A 19737-nucleotide genomic window follows, 5' to 3' on the forward strand; every position below is an offset into this window, starting at 1 on the left:
TTCCTTCCGAGTATATAACATGCAATAATAATACTTAGAACTGTCTGATCACAAAGGGTTTTTACAAGCTCAACAAAACCAGCAACATCTTTCCTATTTCCAGCACACATTTCTGAGTAGAAGCTACCCAAAACGAAAAAATCCCACCTTCAGTGGGACTGCTTATTTTTCATTATTGGTGTAGAGGTACTTAAAATAAGCTTGATGTCAAAAAGATTAAAGGAAATAAGAGACCTTGAAAAAGTTTTTCTTCTGTTTGGAGGAGGAATAGATTAAGTGCTCAAACTCATGTTTGTGGAGTCATAGATAGTAACTATTGAAATAAGGTTAAGTGCTGAGCTGAGGCCAATGTTACTGGTATAGCCCTCAGAAGTTCACGCAAGGTAATCTTTCCAAAAAGCAGTGCAGAAGCATAAATATCCTAATCAAATATTTCACACACATCATAATCTAAATGCAAGAACTGTTTCTGAAGTAATGTTTATTGTATTTATTCCTTCCTATTTTTGTGTATAAATGTCTTTTTGTTTGTATTGGACTATGTTTTACACCAAATACATTCAATGACTAACACTACTATAGTGCCAACGTAAGAAACAGGGTCATTGACTTACATGTGTGTATATATATATATACATATATATATGTATATAAATATGTCTGTTTGTCTTTTTAAGACATTTTAAGGTGATTTTTAATGCAGATCCTTAGAGTGAGAGGTAGGTCAACAGAAAATGACATCCAGAAACACAAGGCACCCTAAGTAACTCATCAGCAGCTTAACCATGTGACAAACCCAGGGGCAAGTCAAAGGCAGCTACTGCCTGTGGAGTGTGCCAAGAAGCCAGATGCCATCACCAGAAGAACACCTTCCACAGCTCAGCATCTGTCTTAGCAGTTCCCTCCACACAAAAGGAAAAGGATGAGGAAGAAAAAGAGAAGAAAAGGTGTCTATAAAATTGTTAAACAAAATGTACATATGCATGAAAGCAACTCTTAATTTAAAAATCCAAAACTTGGAAAAATCAAAGCTTCTGCTGACAAAACAAAGATCTCTTGAAATTAATAGACAATTTTATGCTGAAAGTGTACGGGGTTTTTTTTGTATTGCAATATTTTAGTGCAGGCACTGCCAGTTAAAACAGTGTATTTTATAAATTTGTTTTCATGAAATTCAGATGTCTCAGTAGCATTTCTTCTGTTTGTTCCATGAAAAATGTTTAAAAAATCAAAATAAGGTGAGTTTTACAGATCTGCCAGTACTGTGGGCCAGACCATCCCCTCATTTTCACATATGCCACCATATGGATAATAGTATCTTACTATTTAAGAACCAACAAGTATGCATCATAAACTTAACTAATATATTTGTGCTAAATAACTGAGAACTACACATGGGTATATCCGAAATGGCATTGATCAATTACAGCTACAGGATGCTGGAGTAACAATTAGGGAAAAAAGTTTAATTTAGAAATGTGACAAATAATAAGTAACAATACACTGCAGAGACTTATTTTTCACTGCAGAATCCATGTATCATAATATATGCACACGGTTTTCTTCTAACAGCATCATCCCTTTCTTTCCCCTGTTTGTACTTGCCTACCCTATCCATAGTGGACATAACATTCTGATTTTAAACACCCATATATCATCCTACCGCAAAGTCTGCTCATTGGTGGAGTGTGAATAACCTCTACTTATAGTAATGCTCCGAATACCTTTGCAAAAAGGCATTAAACTGTAACACGAACAGGCAGCTAATGAATTACCATAACTAATGTCATAATAACAAAGATTGTTGCAGTGATTATTTATGCATTTTCTGGCTAATGTGCTCTCAGATTTATTACAGCCCAATATGTACAAACAAGCTAACTGTATTTGTGAAAATACAAATAATACATTTCGTATTCACAGATGGAGTTAAAAGACTTCAGTTTTCCCTGTATGTTCAGGTGTGCATCTACTGAAAAAAACTCTTTCTCAGCTAAAATAATTATTTTACCATTTATTCTTATTCATTTACTTCAGTTTTTTTCAATAGTAATAACAGTAATTTCAGTGTATTTTCGTTAGTGTTTTATATATTGTCAAAGGAAAATTCTACGTGGCCTTAAATTCTGCTCAATTCCTGTCTCCTTAGGACATATACACGCCTGTTTTGCTTCTCTTTCAAGCTGCAAAGTAACAGATACCTAATTTCACCACAGAGAGTCTATTGGTTCCAACTGCTTTTGCTGACCACAAATTCGTTGTACTGGCTCAGAAAAAGAAAAATCATTCTCGTTGCTTCTCCCACCCTGCTGTGGATAATGGCCAACCCATACTGAAAATAAAAGAATCCCTATACATTTTAGATACTGCAACTTGTATTGTTGCAGCACTGTGGAGTCAAGATCCCATTATACAAAATAAGAGCTTTATTTGTTAAAAGAACGTAACTTTATGTGGACCATGGAATATTTATGGCTCTCAGTAGTCCTTTGAAAGAGTTATCTTATGTTTTTATGCCGATCATGGGTCAGAGGTTCAAATCAGCACTTCTTTCTGTCACTCCTTATATGTTTTACTATAATTTACAGCTCAGCAAGAGGACTCATAAAACAAAAGTGTCTATTTTACTTCAGCAACTAATTCTAGCTAATCAAAGCTTTCCAGCAAAACAACCCAGCATGAAACTCTGCATGGAAAATATGCAGAGAACAAAGCATTTTGTCAAATGACACATCTCATGATGTAAACACATATGTCTCTTATAGGAAATTTTATCGCTTCCACATTATCGGCACACAAAAGGAGCATTCTTGTTGCAGACCTGGTGTGACTGTGGAGCCATCATCATTGGAAACAAGAGCCTGATTAGGTTCCCACAAAGATATGAATAGATTTTCTTTTTTTAGTGTAATGCTGCCTTTCTTATTTCTTAAACAGACTAGTAATTGTGGCTGTAAAAACAGTGAATTGTGTTTGGACGACGTTTGTTTCTTCATATTTTTTTTAGCTACCCAATGACACCAATTATCCCATATGGTTGTCCTCTTCTGGAAAGTCTGAGTTAATCCACAGCTGTGAAGATGAAGACGCACCCAGCAGTCTCTATATCTAGTGGGTCTCTTGTCTGCTAATAAAGTCCACAGTCTGCTGGACAGATGTTAAGAGGATCTGTTAAATAAGTCAGTGACAAAGACTCAGACTTCTCCTGGGGAAAATAATTAGCAAAATTGTATCTGTTCTTCATAGGTTTTCATTTCTTTTCTCATCTTTTGGAGGAGGAATCTTCATTACAGATTAAAGGAGTTCCACAGCATAAATATGCTCAAAATAAGAATGGACTAAACAATCACAGTGGCATGTACTCTGAAGAAGTGATAGACCATTTTGTCCTTGACTTATTCTTGCATGCTGTGGTTCCTGCAATATTATTTTAAATTTGGTTTTATTCCTGATAGTATTGGCTTGCAGTGGGAGAGCCTGAATAACTATTGTGAGCTATAAAATATCTGCTTACATTTTTAATGTAATGGGAAATGTAAATTGAAGACGAAATTACCCTTTGACTAATTTTTCTTTAGAAGTTGCTAACATTGTTTATTTTTAAATAAAGGATTTACAGCAAATACATTCTGTCCTCAGAGCTCAATGTGATGTTTGGGGCTGTGGGGTGAGTGGATGAACATGGGAAGAAAATGCAATGAGAAGATACCTGCAGCCAGATCCACATCTACAGACTCACTCCATTTTCTCTATACCAAACAGTTTACCATCATGGCCTGACAGCACAGACATCCAGTCCCAAAGTCTCTCTCAGTTACAGTCACGTAAACTTGCAGAAGTGCTACAGCACTAAAATGCATGCACCAGTGCAACAGAGAACTAACTTGCCTTCAGGCACATGTGCATTAAGGTGCTCTTAAGATCATTTCTATTTCATTTGTGAATATTTCTCATTCTTTTGATCTCATCTTGCTTTGACGTAATGAAGTAGAAATGGCCACCAAAACAGCTCAGTCTGCTTTGTTGCCTAAATGCAGGCAGCTCTCATTTAGGCATTGTTCCTGAGAACATGCCCCATAGAAATCAAATGGCTTTGATTTCATTGAATTATGACAATTAAATACAATCTTTCAGCAACTGCCTCTTCACAACCCGTAAAAATGTGGGCAAAGCCAAGAAAGAATACTTAGACCTCAAATAAATTATCAGTCACTGCAAGCAGCTAAGACAATGTATATAATTTGGCACCTGTCCGTTGCCCCCATAATACTGTATTTGTTTCCCCTTAGGAAGTAAAACTGTTGGTTTGTTAGTTTTAGAGCACCTTAACATGTTTCCAAGATATGTCACCCCACCACCTATGAGGCTGCTGAGAATTTGTAATGAGAAAGCATCAAAATTGTGAAAGAAAAGTTTACTCTCTTCAAAAAACATTAAAAAAATAAAATTTCATACAATTAAAGTTCACACAGTACATTAGGTATCTTAGATCATCATAGAATATATGTAACATTGGCTCTATTGAAATACAATAACTACTCAGCTCATAAGTGTCAGAGTCTGAGCTATTTAAACAAGACATCCCATTTTTCCAGTGTGACCGATTCAAAAATCTAACCCTGTATAGTGTAGGTACTGGTCTTAAGTCCCCCAGAGAGAAAATATATTTCTGCCATGTCAGACAAGAAAAAAGGGCAGGCCAAAACCTGATAAGGGGCAAGAGAGGAACAGCTCCTAAAAAAAAAAATAAAATGAAATTACATTGAAATGCTTGCTTCTGTAGCGACTATGGAACTCTTGCTTCCTGAAGAGCAGTTCCCTGGTGAAGCCACTGACTGGAGGGAGAGGCAAAAATCCTCACTGATTTGGCAGTTGTGTCTCACCTCATTTCACTTTTTTTTTTTTTTTTTTTTTTTTCCTTTCCAAAAAGACTGAGTGCCGGTCTGCTGAGAATATGATGCTAAGCCACTTTTCCTGTCGAGTTTTTAAACTGGGCCTCTGAGAAAGGGTTTGATACAATTCAATGACTGAAGTAATACCTTTGTCCATCTGAGCATTAAATGGCCCATTGAAATACAGCTTAGTTAGAAAGAATTTCAGTAAATGGTGCTTTCTAAATTTTTTTTATTATTATTATTCCTCTCCCAACAGATTACAGGCTGGATCTGAAAATGCAGTTCAATCACTTTTGGTTGCCTCTCAGGTCAGGCCTTTAGCCAGTGTTAATTAAATACAACCCCTTTAGAATACTGGAGGTTAAATGAGAGCAACGAAATAGTCATCTTTAAAATATTACCTCATGCTCTCCAGAAAGCCGTGATCTGTCTTGGAGGACCCTCATTTAAACACATAGGTCTTAACAACAAAAAACTTAGGGGCAGAGGGTGGCGGGGGGAATGCATGCTATTTTGTCCGACAGCTAGTAATCACAAAACATTAAACACCTATCTCCATGCAATATACCATGACTATTGTGTTTAAATAACACACATCATAAAGGAAAGTGCTGCAGCAGACAATTTAGGCTGTAGCAGCACATACAGCACAATTTTCAACTTGATAAAGTGAAACTATAAAGCATCAATGCATAAGTCGGACAGCTTCCATACCTAATATTCTTCCTGGCAGCTATTAGAAGTTCCGATTTTTGTCTCTAGTAGGCATGAACATTAGCATACCTTCAATTTCATGTCTTCAGTCACTTTCTGTTGTCTGTTACATGCAATTTGACCAGACCATGAAATTGGAAATTGTCTTTTTTCATCTTAATGATTGTAAATGAGAAAAGGAGGTTTTTCTGCAAGCTGTTTGTTTACCACTTTGTAAAAAGTTTCCTAAACGTATTTGTAACAATTTTACTATTAAATTAGTTGAAAGAAAGCTTTTTAATACATGGTAATTAGTCTTGTCTTTCTGAACATGACTTTACAGTAAATACTCCTCCTTGACTATCCCTTTGTCCCAAGATTCCTTAGAAGAACCCAACCAAGCGATAATTCAGCATTATTACTGCTTCAGTGCACTAATCGCTTAAAGAGCAGCAAGGACCCTATGTTTACTGCCACAAGGCTCCTACAGCCTCCTGGCCTAAGGCAGGCTTCCCAGCCCAGCAGCATCCAGATGTCAAGAGGAATATCCAGGTCCTGATGCAGCATGCCTCTCCATTCCAGTATGGCCTAAACATCTGTTTCATCTGCTGGCTTACAACCTGCTGAATACACTGAGACTGCTGCACAAAGTAGGGAATTGAACGAGGGTCAGAGTGAAATACTGCAGTTGCATAGTTCAGTGTATGTATCACTAAAAATCTCTATGCAGACACAAAAACTAACTCAAAAGGCGTGGAACCCCAAATCTGGAGTCTGATCATTTGCTGGCACAGATGGAGCTCTCTGGACTAAAACTCTAGACAAACAGGAAGGATAATGCAAAAATTTGAAACAAACAAAATAAACAAAAAGCAAACAAACAAACAAAAAACCCCAAAACCAACAAAATCCAAGCTTTTTGCACAACATAGGCTTAGCACTTCTTCTCCTAATGAAGGAAGAGGCCACAATACCTTAGCTTCTCACCTTGCTAATTTTACCTTGTTTGAATTCTTTGCGGTGTAAGGAAAGGACAAGCCAAGAAAAAATAATGAAGTATGTAATAGAAATTGCTTATTGAGGTTATAACAACTGCTTTTTATACAAAATACTTTTAAAAGAGTTTAATTTAGGCATCTATTACATATTTATCATTTCCTGTAGACAGTAACTCAGGAGTTCTAAAACAATAAACATCTTTTGTCTTAAAGATAGGAATATGTAAACATTGACATTTTATCTTAAGGCATGACAAAAACAGCAAGCATTTCAGTTGATGCAGATTAACTTCTGACAAGGAATAAAGGCATGTTAACTGTTCTCATCCCTTCCACTTAATATATCTATTCTCTTCTATCTCTGCCAGCAAAAATAATAGAATAGTTGCGTGCTACCATGCAAATTCTTTGAGTTGTTTATGAAAGCAAGATCAAAGACTCTACTGAGAACACATCGTTTTTTCACTGTGGTTTTTTTTCTCAAGAGGAGGACTTAACAACAGGTAGTTTAACCAGACTCTGCAATTGCAGAGCAGGAGCACTTTCACAGTGCAGCCTCCCAGCGAAGTCTTTTCTCTGGCCAGCCCATGGACATGGCCCACTTCTACGTGCCAGGAAACAGAAGCACAGAAGGAGGGACTAAATACTTCTGTGTACCTCTGCATGGGGTGAGCACCTATATCCAGAAACCAGGACGTATCCTTCAGACCATCCATTTAAACACAGCCTCTGTGAACCAGAACAAAACACCATTTTCTCTGTGCTGCTCATGAAATGGATACACTGCTACTGCATTACTACAGTGTCTGAACTTTATAATCATAAAGTGTTTCTATGAAAGATAAAATGTGAGTATTAATAAAACCTGCTATTTAAATAAAATACTGTAAATATCAAGAAAAAACAGAATGTAACAGTATGTAAAAACTTCTTCAAATATCTGTAGCCATAGCTTGTGTAGAAGGATAGCAGAAATGTTAATAAAATCTATTAAGCACAAAGATTTGCATTTCTTCATTACTGCTGTCAGATTACTGATATGCTACTTTTTGATCACAAGTCTCGTGTTATTTATGATCTATGGAAAAGAACACAATTGACTTATCTTTTTTGCTTCTCTCAGACTATATGTTGTACTACACAGCCTGGAAAACGGCAAAAAATTTTTAACTTTTTCTGATTTTACAAAAAAATTACACACTCTGCTTAAAAATATTACGTCTTTGATATAAAAGCAAACACATAAATAACATATAAGTCCATTTAAGCCTAAATACCTTTGTAGAAAGTCTGTCACAGCAAAGGACACCGCATTTGCTTGAAAAAGTAATTTCAATTTTCCCGTGGATAATCTTATTTGACGAAAACTGCAAAATGTTGATGATAAATCTTTATGTGATTTTTGAATATTTGCTTCTATTAGCATTTGGTTTTGGCATTTTTATAGTATAAATTCTACCTCATCAAAATTGTGGATAGCACTAAATGTAACAGCGTAACAAGCTCACCTAGGAAAGCCAACAAGAACCAGGAAACATGGCTCCAAAGATGCCTGCAAACAAAGGCTCTAGTATTTTAAACTCTTTCTTCTGTATCCAAGGAAAGCAATTAGGCAGCACTTATTTAGAATAAAAATAAAACCAGATCTATCAAGAAAACATGAAAATATAACCAGACAGTTGTATCAGAGCACGTCTGTTTCATTCACTTAAGGCTATCATAATATTACCTTCTCTGGTAACACAGTAAGTTGAATTACTCATAGAAAGAATTTCAAATGTTTTCTGATATCCTTTTAGAAGCTCTTCCAGAAACCATTTTTTTAATTCCTTACCACTAATACACAGGATCTTCAACAATAAATGTAAGAGATCTATATGAAAAGCAGTTAACTCACAAATTTAGACAGTTTCACATACTTTATGTGTAGAAATGTATTCTGGACTAAAGCTAGTTTAAAAAGAAGGAGCTGCTTAAAGAGAAATCCTATGATAATGGAAATAAAATTATATGATTGAAAAGCAATTAATTACAGTAACATTGCTGAATGGATGATAGCTATCAAAGCTTATCAAATTTTGCGTTTCAGAATTTTACATATTTATTTTTTAAAAGTGTTAACACATAGATGGGCTTTGTGAGACAAGTCAGGAGTTTCATTCAGGCTCCTGTCAGCAGGATTACAAGTAATTATGAGTAACTGCTTGTTGAGCTATGTGAAATGAGTTGGTGAATAAGTCTCCTAGTAAGCACATGCCCATGTGTCACTGGTACGATTGCCAGTAATGCAGACAATCTTAGTTGAAAGGGTCTAAAAACATAATTTTTCTCCTAATCCTACATACAGAGGATGAAATCAGTTCAGGACAGAAGATGGTTGTGCAATTGCTGCTCTAGTGTAGACCTAGGTTTGTCAGCCTGGCAGCAGACAGAAAAACAGAGGCATAAGTAAAAGAAATCAGGACATGGAGAAAATCAGTTACAATAAATCTTCACTAGGAATATTTCTTAAGATCTGGCATAGGTTGGTGGGTTCATTCACTATATGAACACTCAGATGGAGCAATTGTCAAATATAACGATTGCAGTATTTTCCTGGGTAGAACAGTACAGGCACAGAACAAGAAAACTGAACGTTCACCTAACACTGCTAATTGTACTGAGGGGGAAAAGCACTACAGTTAAATTTCCACAGGCTCCCATGACAGAATAATGAGACACTATCCCAATTATAAATGGGTGCAAATCATGAAAAAGTCCCATTTAAACTACCCCTCTCAATTCTGTCTGAATCCGCACCTTGTGAGAATATGCCGATGTAGCTCTACATTTAAAAGCTGAATTTTTGAAAGTGCCACTTGAGGGCTGAAGCTGTAATGTTCTCCTACTTTTATAAGAGACACAGGCAGTTTATTTGGTAGCTCGCAGCTGTTCTATTATTTTCACTAGCAAAAAAATGGACAAAAGACAGGAATATAATAAATATATACTGGCTCTACTGATCAGGAGAAGCTTTATTAGTTAGCAGGGGCACATCTGTGAAAAAAGTCACTCAAGTGCATCTCTAGCATCCCATTCAATTAACATACCATTAAAAATGGTTTGTCTCTGTTCAGTCTGCTGTGTTACCTGATAAGTCAATATATTTAGAATGTATATTTAAATGCAGAAAATAGTGAAATGTTTTCTTTGTGAAGCAGAAAACAAGCCCAGCTTACAGATGTTTAAAAGCTTTAGAAATAATTGTGCTTTACCAGCTGCTTAGTAGATCTCTCACACTGATCTTTGCTGTAAATTTACAACTTCCATGAACTTTCAGGGAAAGTTAAATAATTTCCTTAAAGGAACACAAAATTATGCAACACATATTCAAATGAGCTTATAAAAATTACATCTGGAAAAAATTCACACTTGCACCTCAAACCCAGGTATCTGGGAACTTACTGCTACAAATTCATTGTAAGCTGATGTATTTTACATGAGTAAATGTGAATTTGTGTAAGCCTGCCATTCTTTGTGAACTACAGTGGGTGTGCTGCTATTTCAGCAACAATGCTGGGACCAGATTAATATAGCTATGAGGCTCTAGGTGTTCACGTCTGCAACGGAAGAGATGGCCTGTACTGGATGAATTATTATGGATAGTTCACAGATGTGCTATTTATTTAAGCTGTAGATTAGCTAAATCTGATGATTTTTCTCTTTCTAGTGTGTAGGAAAAATGATACAACTTTTTTGAAAGATCTTTGACTCTTTTATTTCTCACTTCACTTCCAAAAATGCCTGTGGACATGACAACACACTCTCTCTATTCCTGCACCTGAAGTAACTCTTTTTTTTTCATGCTTAGCTATTTGCTCTAATTCATGCACAACACCATAATATGTCCTCTATTGTCTTGATTTCCCTAGATTTTGTGACTAATTCCTTTAAGTCCTGAGTACTCCTTTAATAATGACATTTAAGCACAATGTGTTTTTCTTCCCTTTTTTACAGGACTGATATGCAAGCCTTCTCTTGTGCCCCATAGCCATATGCAGCCTCCATGCCAAGTCTTAAGAATATGCAGATGATTCCCATACTTTCTATGAGTTAGGGCACTTTTCTAGTTTCTCAGTCATATGGATTCTGAAAACATCACAGACCAAATACATGCACATCTGAGACAAGCAGGGTGTTGGAGGACATACCATTCCTATTTAATTATCAAAAAAGACTCCAGTCAGTGACAGCAATATCTACACCCTGATTTGATGAGTTCTGTTACTTATGCACTTTCTGACTTGGGTCAGTGGGAGGCAATACTCTCTTACAAAGATCTCCAAAATAAGGCCGGTGATGATATCTTTCCAGTTCACACATCTTTAAGAGTATAATTCTACTTCTTTTGAGCATGAATATATGTGTGTGTATGTCTACACCTAGAAGCTCTCATCTAACCGTCCTTATTCTCAGAACTTTTACTTCAGATGAAAGGTGAGTCATTAAGTTTTCTTTTTCTGTAGCAATTAGTCGGGAAGGAATTATGGTACAGAAGCGTATTATTTTCCTTTGTGTATAGACCTGACTTAAAAGGCATTTTTCTCTTTAATCTGACTGCTGCTAACTTCCTAAACATTCAAATAAGTTAACACCTCTACAGGAAAAAATCCTTCGTGTTCGTAATTTGTATCCAAATTAAGCAGCTTTCTCCATGATTATCAGAAGTATAATAAAATTCCAGAAACATATTCACTTGCAGCTAATTCCTGTAAGGCATACACCGTATACATTTATAGAAAGCTTGAAGGAATCCAACTGCCAGATCAGAATATGCCTCACAGTCAGCCTATTCCCCAAAGGGATGCCACAGTTTCAAAAGAGCTTTAAAAAACGTGCTCATCCCCTGATGGACTCTGTAGTACTGCTGCCTCTGGTGCTCTTTCAGTAAATGCAGCAGTAACTTATTTGCTTCTTGCTGGCTTCTGAGTGAATACATACCCCAGGGATGGAGCTTTGTAAAGTGCAATTGTTTTAAAATAGAGCCTGGGCTTTCAGTGAGGGGCAGCCAGTGGTTAAGGCAGTGAGAACGTCTTGTTGACGCTGAGGGCTCAGCCTCCTCCAGTCACTTGGGCTCAAGTCTCTGCCTTGATACAGACAAGAGAAACAGGAAACCTCCTGCAATCCAGGCTGTAAGGATGACATCCTTTTAAACATACAAGTTTCCTGATAAGTGAGTTTATGTCTGTGCTATTTATGATCTCAATGGTAAATTCTCCCCGGAACAGAGCACATGGGCCTGAAAGGCAGCTGTCCTTCTTGGTAAGATCTAAAGGTGCAAAAGATGGGAATCGCACCAGAAGCCAGATCCCTAGCTGCCAGCTTGAAAAGTCTTCCCTCTTGAGAGAAGAAAGCAGGCAGAGGATGGAAGCACTTCCCAAGGTGGAGGTGGGGTTGGCCATCTGAAGGGAACAGAAACAGAGCTATGCCAGATGGGGTGACAGTCCGGTGGCTATCATCCTTCCTGCAGCACGGCGAAACACAAGCCCGGGACTGGACTTAGGCTTGCCACATCAAAGAAAAGTACTAGAACTACTACAGACTGTAGAAACAGTTTCTCTCTTAAACATTCCTATAATTATTTTATTAAATAATGTGACACTGTTCCATTAAGCAAGAATGAGAGAAATAAAGACATGCTGTTCAAAAGAGGCATTAGAGATGCAGGGCATTAAGTGAGTGAGCTAAAATGGTTTTGTTTGTCTGTCCATGTTTACTAATTTGAAGAGAATAGGGAGTGTCCTTCTCATTTTGACCAGGGATGCCATTAATGGGGCACATAGGAAAATCCTCCTGGCAAAAATGTCACCATTGATATTTTACTGCAAGAAGTCTCAGTTTTGATGGTTGTCTTTTCCTGATGAAAATCACTTTGCCAGATAATTCAGGACTGAAGTTGAGAAGGGTAGGAGAAGATAGAGTGTTAAGAAATTCTGCAAAGAAAGGAGTTCCTATTGTAAAATATTGACTCAATGACATAATTTTCATTAATACTGCCACTGATATAATTCAACTTAATAACAGAGATATTACATACAGAGACATAAACATTCAAGCAGGGAAAGGCACAAGTATAACTATTCCATTGATTTTAATTAAATTTTCCTAAGTATTGCAAGGTTGGCATATTTTTAATTTTATTTTCATTAAAGGGCTTGCTTGGTCTCTCAGAGCCCTAATAAAATCTTCTTTCAAGCTCTTTTCTTTCTCTGCTACAACCTAAATTTCCACACAAGAAAAGGACCAAAATATTTAATTTACTACTTCCATATACTGAAATTTGCACACACCATTCCCTTAATTTAGGTCACTATTCACTGTATCATAATAAGGAACATTCTGTTAAAATATGCCCACCTAGAGCTCAGTAGTCTTTGAATGCTAGATAAAATCATTCTATAAGGCTAATGAAGACAGAAACTCTGCCTGTAACAATATTAAGTTTGTTTTCTCTAGTGATTCGAAGAAGTGAGCAATCTGTCAGTAATACATTGAGGGAAATTACTTGTCTTGTAGGAATTCCCGCTGACAGTCACTCACTCACAGTGCTGACCCAAACATCTACCCGCTGACAAACAAATTACAGTGTCTAACTTTGAAAAGGTAACTAGCTGTTTTTAATTTTGATTGGTCTTACCAAATCTTTTTCACATTTACCCAATCCCCATTCTTCACTCTGTTAAAAAAATAAAAAAAGGAAAACCCCATGTGTTTTGTGTTTGAAAAAATTATTATTGCCTACATCCGAGAGTGTTATGTCAGATAAAACTGTTAAACTGTGTCTAACCAACATTAAGACTGGCAGCCCTGCCAGTGACTGACTGGGTGAGTGAACACATTACTGAGACAGCATTGTAGAAATTAATTTTCTTCAATAAAGTGATTTTTAAGGCTCATATATTTCACAATCTAAACATATGTCACTGTTGCATAAACAAAATAAATGGATTAAAATAATACATTACCAATATGCTGACACATGGAGATATTTTAATTAGAAATACTTAAGCTACGTGATATTTAACTGCTATATTTGTTGAAGACGAGCATGCATCATTTAATAAGACATAAGGCAGGTACATCACTTAGCATGATGTGGTACCAGAGTGGGACAAAATCACCTCCAGTGTAAGCTATCACTATCAGATCACATTAGCCCCACTAAAAAATTGCTTTAAGGTTACAACATATAGAAGAAACTCCATATGAGGAGCAGTCCACTGAAACAACTTTTTCATTGAAATAATAAGTCACCAAGATTCTAGTTCCCGAGAATAATATTTCTTCATAAAAGGCCACATTTAACATCTTAGCTATTTAAAGGCCGTATTTACATGACTGTCACATTACATTGGCCTCTTTCCTGCACATTCTTCTTGACTTACTTTAAGGACCAGTGCTAAAATAGCTGAGGAAAGCAAATGTCAACTGTGTTCTGAAATTTATATGTGTGAGAGAATTGGAATAAGTAGAAATGTAATATATTGTTTACTGTACCGAATGCCCTCTGTTCTCTAAAGGTCAAAAGCATTGTAACCTTAGAGTTACAATTTCTGATTGTTCCCAGGGTTAAATACATTATCAAAATTAATGGTTCAAACCCCTCAACCTTCAGATATATGAGTATTCATGCCTCCATCTGCTGAACTGTTCAACTAAAAATAGCGTTCTTTGGCCTTCCCTCTACTAATATTGTGCCCCTGAGGCAGGCTATGCAATGCTTCAGCAGCGCACTGCATCCACACCCAGTGGTATAAAAAAAGGTCATTTACTTTATCTGCAATTAGAAGAGAGTATGGAGGAGTAGGATGAGATGGGAGCGAAGAAAAGAAATAGACATATATATGTTTAGTTAAAATCTAAATTTTTTAAATGGATTATAAAAACTTCAGGCTTCAGGAACACAGCTGCAACTATAGTTAAGACTTGCCAAGGTTCATTAGTGTTATAAGCGATAAATTTTGAAGGACAAATTACACAAACAGTTTGGGGAAAGAGTTATGAACGAAAGCTTTCTTCATTCTGCCTTTTCCTAGAGCTCACTTTGTTTAGGAATATCTCCAGCTAGCGTCATTGTAGTGTTCCCACTTCTATCAACAGTTTATCAGTCGTGGTTGAGAGAGTTGCAACATTTCCTTATTTACTGCATAGATTGTTTGTAGAAATATCTAAGAACCTAGGCAATTTTTTTAAAACAGTAAATAGGATACAGGTAACTTTCCTTGTTTGAAAGTAAGGATGTATAGGTGCCACCTCTATCATCACTGAGAATTCCAAGTAAGTAGGTTGCTGCTACCAGAACCATTAGAGCTGGGAAAACCTGTTTCACAGTCAAGTTCACTCATTTAGCAAGATTACCGGGCACACATGTCTAGAATCAGTTAATATCAGTGCAATCATTTGACAGCTGGGGAAAAAAAAAAAAAACAGGGAAACAGGAAAGGGAAGAAACTCCAGAGAAGGTGAGAATAAAAAAAAGGGGAGCAAAGGGAAAATTATTGAAAAGTTTTTTTGCCCACACTGATTAATTAAAGCAGCATGCCTATGTTACACACATGCATCAGAATTGGTTCACACAGTACTGTGCATACCTGCTAAAGGTGAATTTGGTAATATATCTATAAAATATTTAGCAGAAGGTTGATATGACGGGATTCACTCACAGTTGTTTGAAGCTGGAGGGGTGAACAGAAATAGCTTGGTCCTGCTTCTTAGACTGTGCCTAGAGAACCTTTCCCTCATCAGCGAAACCCTCCCTCATGCCAAAAAGTCCTAGCCAGGCTTGGTCCTATCACACATATTATTAAGTCTTGGCCACACTGTTGAGGAAATGAGTGAGATGGTGCTGAGCTGTCAATAGGAATTGTGGAACACAGAGATTTAAGTCTTTTTGTCAAGAACATCACTGATGCCACCCTCATGAGATTAGTATACAGGCGAAAAGAAGCTATCTGATGTCAACCCAAAGCCGAGCAAGCCACCTCTTCAGAAACATTGACTGGCACAAATGTGTGGCAATTATTACTTTCTTCCAGGACAATCAAAGCTACAAATTAATATAACCGGTATTTATCACTAGCTGATCAATGTGATAAAAAGTCTGAAGAGTAGATGGGTCAAACAGGTCTGTTGCTGAATAATTATTTTTATTTTTATTTTTATTTTTATTTTTTTTATTTCTTTTTTATTGTAAGGCCCATGAGAGTAGATCTAGTTACTTGAGAAATTCCTAGATATGATTTCAATAAGGCCTTATAACTCACAGAGATACATAATCCACTAATGAACACAGACATACAATTCAGAGAAAATACATTTTGCTACCAACATGCTAAACAGCTTTAATAAAATGGGCGAATCATTAATTACAAATAGCCCACTGGAGAAACATCCTCTGTGGAATAATTGCTGCCATTACATAATAAACCTGGGAGTAAATTGTTTCCTGTGCTATTAGATTTAGAGCTTCTATAGAAGTTGTCCTAACACACAGAAAGATCAGAGAACAAAATTGCTGCTAGTTCCTACCTGAAGCACGATCGTCCCCTCCTCCCCCCAAAAAGATAATTTAAAAAGAGAAGAAATCATAAGCTTGAAGCTGCCAGAACTTCCACTTCAGCTGAATGTGGATTATTAATGTAATTTTTGGAACTAATATCACCCCGGTAAATTTAAAATGTTAGAGTACTGCAAAGCTTTTTAATTGAAATAGCTTTCCTTCCCCGAGTTCTCCAAACATAGATATCACACGCACTCACATGTAGAAACAAAACCAAACCTGCAAACGAGTAAGCTATTTCTCCCACTGGCTGAAAGGAACAGAGATTAGTTTTGTGATCAGTAGTTTTAAGCATTTGGGAAGTACTCAGATACCATGGTCACAGCAGTCAGGTAAATAAATAAGTGGGTGGGGTGCATGGAAGAAAGGAAACAAAACAGAGAAAGAAAGGAGAAGGGAAGCAAAGATGAAAATGCAAAGATGAGATGAAATGTTACATCTCTAACAGTCTTCATGACGCATCAGGTATAACAAATTCCCTCCAACAAACACACCCAAGTACGTGTTCATTTGGGGAACACATAAAGAATTTATACAAAGAGAATATTTACAGTAGGAGCAAATAAAATTTAGTTCAGTCAATTTGACAAACAGATGAGCAACTACCAACTGAAAATTAAGTACTCTATTACTTAGCTCTTGTGACCTTGAAACATTAAACGTTTTAAAATCCCCTAAAGGCAAAATACAAATAAAATACAAAGGCGGGGACAAACAGAAAAATTCTTTTACAACAAACATATCTGAAGGGAAATTCTAGGCCTTTGACTTTATTAGCACCATTTTCTTCCTGCTTGTTTTCTTGTCTCTCTAATTGTGCTTGTCATGTTTAACAGCTCAGCCTATCCTTTCTGCAAATTAATGAAATTGCTCTATTGCTGTAGGTTCTGATCAAGTCTGATGTGCAAATAGATCTATGGGTCAAGATACAAATGGATCTTGTAAAATAAAAGAATCGGGAATGTCTGTGGTTTAGATCCTTTTTCTTTTGCAGTCAAACCTTTTTTTTATCCCTTCTTGCCTTACAGTCTTATGTAGGCTCACTACTAGTTGTATTGCATTTCAAATATAGCAAAAATAGTCTCTCTTTTCACAAAGCTGATTTCTGAAGCATTTTCTCAGCCAAAGCTAATGAGAATTCTGGTTCGGTAAGTATTCAAATACAGTTTTTTAAAGGTGGCCTGCTATTTTTCATTTTGAAAACCTCCCCTTTGGTTTGAAGCTTGTCCAAGGTACAGTCTTAACATAATACTATCATGACCCAGAAGTATTTTTGGGACATCTTTCCCTACAGTGTCAGGGTGTCCTGTTTTCAAGTTTTGATTGTAGGTTAGGTTGGACATACACTCAAGGGGTCCTTTTTGCCTGTTGTGGACCATCAGTGGACAGTGGGTTCTGGTCCCATTCTCAGTTACCCTAAGTTAACTTGGCAAGAAGACTATCACCACTGGTTAAAGACAAGAAGATTTTTAATTTGCTTTAAATTTATACAATTGCAGGAGAGTAAGTCAAGTAGATACTTGGATATTAACATGGCAGTACTTTGCTACTCTAGACACAATTTATTCCTACTTCATAACTGAATCCAATTCTAACCTAACTCAGACAGGGGTTTTAAAGGTTTACTTGCAAATAGTTACATGCATCTTTAATGGATTTTGCTCTCATGTCCACTGTCTCTTCCTTTCCACACGTTTTAACTCTGAAAGCTTTTGACTGTTTCTTCATTATTTATGACATTGTTGTGTCTTTTCTTGTGAAATTAAGAACTTCTTGCCACAAAAAGCTAGCTAATAATATGGCACATAAATGCTTCTTTCACAGCATTTCATTCTATATATGCTAAAAATAAATAAATGACCAAACCAAGGCTCCTGACCATGCTTGGCATCTGACCAGCTTAATGCACGGAAAGGTTGAAATTATCTAAATACAGAAGCTAAAAGAGTTTGCAATTTATTGTATAGTCAGCACCACGCTGTCTGAAAAAGAAGGGAAAAAACCAATAACACACAGTTTTTTTGGTACACTCACTGCTCCAACTAAAGGTAGTGCATTGCAGCTACAGGGGAAAGACTAATTAAAATAAAGCACAAAAAGGTCTTTTAACATATCTCCCATCCACTGGTCATATAATTAAAAAAATACCATTAACTCCGTCAGTACAAAACACACAGAACAATGTTTTTCACTCACAGTATTAACGCTGGCTGCACATTGCTATATTTGCAGCACTGTAAGTACATAAGGTGTTAATCCTCCTGGGCTGTGCTCAAAAATTATTTAACATTCAGACTATTATTTAGCATACAGCTGGTTAGCAGTTTCCCCCTAAAATGTTGGCTTCAATCCCACATTTTTTTGTTCTGGCACATACCTGGAGCTGTAAAGGGCTGAGTCCAGAAGCAGCAGCAGCTGCCATTGTTGATGGAATGAACTGCACAGGGTAGTTATCACCTGTCGGGAGAACAATGCGTGCAGGTTCAGACAATGAGCAGAGAATAGCAGTAGACAAGTGCAGACATGGACCTAGGATTGCTTGTGCTCCACAGCACTCTTCTAAGCCTAAACATCTGCAAAAACAAAAGGCTTTGCTGGGCACAGACTTGCCATGCTCCCTTGGAACTTTTTTGTTAGCAGATAGCTGGTAGGCAAACTGGCAAAATGTAAAGGTGATACTTGTGATTTCCATTTTCCCATTTTCAAAAGCAATGTTCAAATCAAGCACATAAGCTTGGCCACAGAATGGGACTTAGGGCCATATACACAGAGACAAGATACCCCAGGAAACGCCAGTGGCTCCCAGAGGAAAAAAACTGTTGTTGCCACATGTTTCTTCAAACAGCAGAGATTTGTCATAACCTAAGAAATTTCAGCCCTATTTAATGCAGAGTGATTTCTTCCCAGTACCAAGTGGCTCTTTCCTGGGAAAGCTACCTAGCTGGCTCAACACAGTTTGAGACTATTTCCTGTTTTTCCTGATTGTTTCTCTGTCTTGTGACAACTCCTTTAAGGTACCACAGAGCAAAACAAAATTAAATCACTTTTTAAAATAGCTCAAAATTTAATTTTAACTTTCTCTTACATCTGGGACCCTACTGAAGTTGATTGATTAAGTAGTTGTTCAGTTACATGAAGATTCAGGCACTAAAATTTCTGCGTTCTGCCCATTAGAAACTGAAAATGTTGTACACTTCATGGAGGAAACAACAAATACTTCAGAAAATAAGAGATACCATTGATCCAAAATAAGCAATGCAACATTACACCTTATAACATCTATGGGCGTAGCCACTGAAAGTCACTGCAACAATGCATCACACAGTGCCATCGGGACTCTTAATCAATGTAAAGAATGAAGGAGGGCTGAAATAATTTAGCAGTGTAATCTGTAACATAAAAATTAATTCAGTGATGGATAAATTACACAGTAACTATGATTTAATGAAATATGGCTTTGGCTCAAGCTACTTGTTTAAAGTCAATGTAATGTACTATCTGTAGGCTACACTTTAACAGGTTCCTCCTTTATATATTTTTGAGGTTTACAGTA

At 36.7% G+C, this 19737-nt stretch overlaps 1 protein-coding gene across 18 annotated transcripts in view; it reads right to left on the bottom strand.

Moving 5' to 3' along the window:
- SOX6 (SRY-box transcription factor 6) overlaps positions 1-19737 on the bottom strand; it is a 367281-nt gene that overhangs the window by 68135 nt on the left and 279409 nt on the right. For 13 of the 18 annotated variants that reach the window (XM_054067010.1, XM_054067011.1, XM_054067004.1 and 10 more), the window contains 3 exons: positions 18562-18641; positions 7864-7953; positions 7244-7315 (listed from right to left, as the gene is read on the bottom strand). In XM_054067010.1, coding sequence (XP_053922985.1) covers positions 7244-7315; positions 7864-7953; positions 18562-18641 — 242 coding nt within the window. The remainder of the gene's footprint in view (positions 1-7243; positions 7316-7863; positions 7954-18561; positions 18642-19737) is intronic. The other 5 variants (XM_054067019.1, XM_054067018.1, XM_054067017.1 and 2 more) reach the window with 2 other exon arrangements.

Source organism: Cuculus canorus, chromosome 5 (assembly GCF_017976375.1).
Source record: "Cuculus canorus isolate bCucCan1 chromosome 5, bCucCan1.pri, whole genome shotgun sequence".
NCBI classification, from domain to species: domain Eukaryota; kingdom Metazoa; phylum Chordata; class Aves; order Cuculiformes; family Cuculidae; genus Cuculus; species Cuculus canorus.